Source organism: Gavialis gangeticus, unplaced genomic scaffold, assembly GCF_001723915.1.
Source record: "Gavialis gangeticus isolate Ggan-Ray unplaced genomic scaffold, GavGan_comp1, whole genome shotgun sequence".
Taxonomy (NCBI): Eukaryota; Metazoa; Chordata; order Crocodylia; family Gavialidae; genus Gavialis; species Gavialis gangeticus.
This window is the reverse complement of record NW_017728993.1, coordinates 69,495,256-69,498,743: the sequence shown is the minus strand read 5'-3', so window position 1 is coordinate 69,498,743 and position 3,488 is coordinate 69,495,256. Positions and strand designations below refer to the sequence as shown.

Below are 3,488 nucleotides of genomic sequence, written 5' to 3'. Positions count from 1 at the left end.
GTCCCCAGGGATTCTGCATTCCTCACCCAGCTCACTGCTTACGACCTCAGTCGTGCAGGCTGCACACCCCATGTCCTTCTCCAGTCTCCATGAGATGCAGCCACTGGGGCAGGGGTCTAACACCGTGCTTCCATCTGTCAGCCAGCTGCTTTCCCAGCACCGAACCACCCCTTCCAGCAATGGGCTTGGTAGACTCCAGCCAGGTAACATTTCCACCGAATGGATGAACCACATAGATATGAATGAATCCCAATACAATGAGATGTTTGGCATGATCCCACAGGTAGTCCATGCTCACCCCGGCGGCCCTCAGCAAGGAAGTCTGAGTCAAACAGATGTGAAGCATGTGGGAGTCTCCAGGGAGACACTGCCCCCTATTATGACTTTCCAGCTGGTTCCCAAAAGTGGTATGAACCAGCAGGTCCTGGCGCAACAGGCCCAGTCCAACTGCCCTCAGAATGTAGCTGGTCCTCTTAGTTCAATGTACCAGATAACACCAGATCTAGCTCAGCTGCCAAGTGCCTCCTTTCCCGTGGCAGTAATTCCTCAGCAGGATGGGCAGGTCGCTCAGACAATCCTCCCAGCCTATCACCAGTTCCAGAGCTCAATGGGAAAGTATCCCACTCCGCCGTCACAGCACAGCTACACCTCTTCCTCTGCCACGGAGAGGACTCCCAGCCATAACAGGCACTTGCAAGGGGAGCACCCGTATCTGACGCCATCTCCCGAATCTCCCGATCAGTGGTCAAGCTCCTCCCCGCACTCTGCCTCAGATTGGTCTGATGTGGCGACCAGCCCCAGCCATGGTAGTACCCAACGTGGTCCGGTAGCGCGAATGTCAGAGCAGCAGCGGAACAACATGCAGGTATATGCATGAAGAGCTTTGAATGGTGGCAGAAGCTAAGTGGACTCCAGTACCAATGAAGGTCTTCCAGGCGGGAAATGAAGAACCCTTTCTTTTTTTTTTTTAGTGCTCAAGAGTCTTAATGAGCCTAGTTCTGTTGGAAGGACCTTGATGGCTGTAGGTTTTACAGTTCCCTAATGAGAGAATTGTGGAAGCTAATAATGGGGAAGTGGGTTGTACCTAACCAGTTTTCCAGCTAGTGCATGATTTGCTCCCAACACTAGATTCCCCAGGTGTTGTCCAGTCTTTGCATTTCAGTGCATTCCACTATTTCCCTTGGGACACTATTCCTCAGGAGCTTCACAGTTAAGTGTTTCCTGAAATTCATCTTAAACTAGTTTTGTAATTTTATTGTTACTCGTCTTACACCCTTTGTTACTGCTCTTAAATTCCTCTCTTCTCCCCTGCTTCTGCTTTAGTCCTCCAGGAGGGCAAGCATCTGACTTTTAACTTGGCTCCGAGATGGCACCCACAAGTACCTCTTCCTACTCTTCCACTTGGTGGACCCCCTCTTGCTTAGTAACCAAAACAGGCCCTCATGCTCATGTGAGACAAGTGTCCGGAGCTGCCTTCTCTAAACCCCTACTGCACAAATCCCCTGTTTTAAGGTGCCTGGTCCCTCCTATATGAACATGTGTACATCTTCCAGCTTCCCAGCTGCCAGTCCCATAAATCTCCTCAGATAAATCTGCGTGTCCTTGCACGTCTCTCTAAGTCTATGATCAAAGTACTGGTCTGACATGGTTCCCTCAGCTGTCACCTCCAGATATTTGTCTTCCAAACTTTCCTTGAGATGTCTGACCTCTTTGACACACTAGCACACTAACACATCCCCCCCACCCCTCATGCGAGTGCCACATCTGTCTGTGCTAGCCCTCTGAGGTACCAATTTGTTAAGAGGAGTTCTGGAAATGAAACCATCTTCTAAGGAAACCCTCAGTTTAAAGCTGAGAAACTTTTGACCTAATACCCGAACTCCCAACATTACTACAGTGTCCCAGCTAAGAGTAATGCACTTTTGAATATAGTTGTCTTGAACCCTTCAAATTTAGCATCTTGTCCTCTCTTAAAGGGACCCTCGGTCCTGGGGTAGAGTACACTGCCCCCTGATAGCCACTGGAGGTGATCTAGGCACACCCTGATGCTGCACATGTGGTGTTGCCTGCTGCTGCAGAGCTTCAGTTAATGGCGCCGTATCTAAAACTCGGCAGCTGGTTTCAGTAGCTGACAAGCAGTTTCAAAACCATTCCTCTGACACAGCTTAGTGAGTGACATTTGGGGCCGGAGTCTGTGATGCACCTCAGGACATATCAGAAACCCCTGCCTGGGGAGCTGTTGCAGGACTCTAGTGGGATTTTTATTGCCGCTTGCCTTAAATATGAGTAGGTTACAGACCCCAATTTTCATTGGCTTTCACTGGACAAGAGAGCTTTTTTGCCTGTGTCTGAATCTGTGCACTGTCCGGCTAGAACAATGCTTTTGTGAGGGGCTCTGGACAAATCACGGGGAGAAGTATAAATGTTTTAGGAACTGCTTTAATTCTACCTCTTTAGGAGAACCTGGCAAATGAACATTCCAAAGAGACCTTGAGCGCTTTATGCTGCCATGAAAAGACAAGGATCCCGCTCTTCTCCGAGCAGCCATGTCTTGGCAATTAACCATATGCAGTATTTCTTTAAGTGATGATGCTTTTAATTCTAGATGAGAGTAAAACTGCATTTTCTTTTGATTCTGACTCAATGGTACATGAAGGCAGGGCCTTTGCACGAATCATTCCCTGGGCCACATTTTTGGGCTGAAGAATTTTTCTTTCTCTCTCTCTCTTTTTTTTGGATTCTCCTATTCTTGCATTTTTTGCGATGCGCACAGCATTCCTTGCTGCACCAAATGAGGTGTGTACTGTGAAGTAGATGCAACTGACTCGGATTTCCAGGCAGAAGCCCTCAGACTTCGTGGAGGTCTTGGGACTTGTATGTTTTATCGCAGATAATCAAGGGTAGCAAAATTATTGCTGAAGAAACCAAGGGCTTTTTACCTTTCTGCCCCAAATATCCAAGTGCCTTTTAATATTCGGTGGCCATGGCAAGGCAAGCATGCTCTTTCCACAGAACGAAGCCGGTTTTGCACCTGGAGGGAGAGGGGTAATATGATGGCCCTTTCTGCCGCTTTCATACAACTTTTGTAAAGGTGATGATACCTCCTTGGATGGTATTTGATTGCCTAAGCCTGTAGAGTAACTATTCACACAGCAGCATTTTCCTGTATTAATAATAGAAAATATGTGCTTATTTTTACATTTTTATAAAAATCTTTTATGAAAATAGCTGTTGCACCATGTATAAGCATTTTTATCCCCCAAAATAAACAGTACATGTCCAGCCTCTGGGTGCCAACATCTTCACTTCCTACCATAGGCATATGCTAGAAGGTACCTCTGACTTGCTTTGCCAGTTCCTCATGGCGTTGTCTCTCAGCATGAAGAACCCATTTAGTGTCCTAGACTAAGGCTACACCAAATGGCCCCTCCCATGCTGAAGCCCTCAGCTCCTTCCTGAGGTGAAGAAATCTCTAAGGTTCCCTTCAG

The 3,488-nt window shown here is 47.5% G+C and overlaps 1 protein-coding gene across 2 annotated transcripts in view; it reads left to right on the top strand.

Annotated features, from left to right (window-relative positions):
- The window catches only part of NOTCH2 (notch 2), a 150,158-nt gene extending 146,873 nt beyond the window's left edge, over positions 1 to 3,285 (top strand). Inside the window, exon 34 of one of the 2 annotated variants that reach the window (XM_019501982.1) lies at positions 9 to 3,285. In XM_019501982.1, the coding sequence (XP_019357527.1) occupies positions 9 to 877 (869 nt within the window). In that variant the 3' untranslated portion in view covers positions 878 to 3,285. The remainder of the gene's footprint in view (positions 1 to 8) is intronic. The other variant, XM_019501983.1, reaches the window with a different exon arrangement.
- Positions 3,286 to 3,488: the final 203 nt, after the last annotated feature.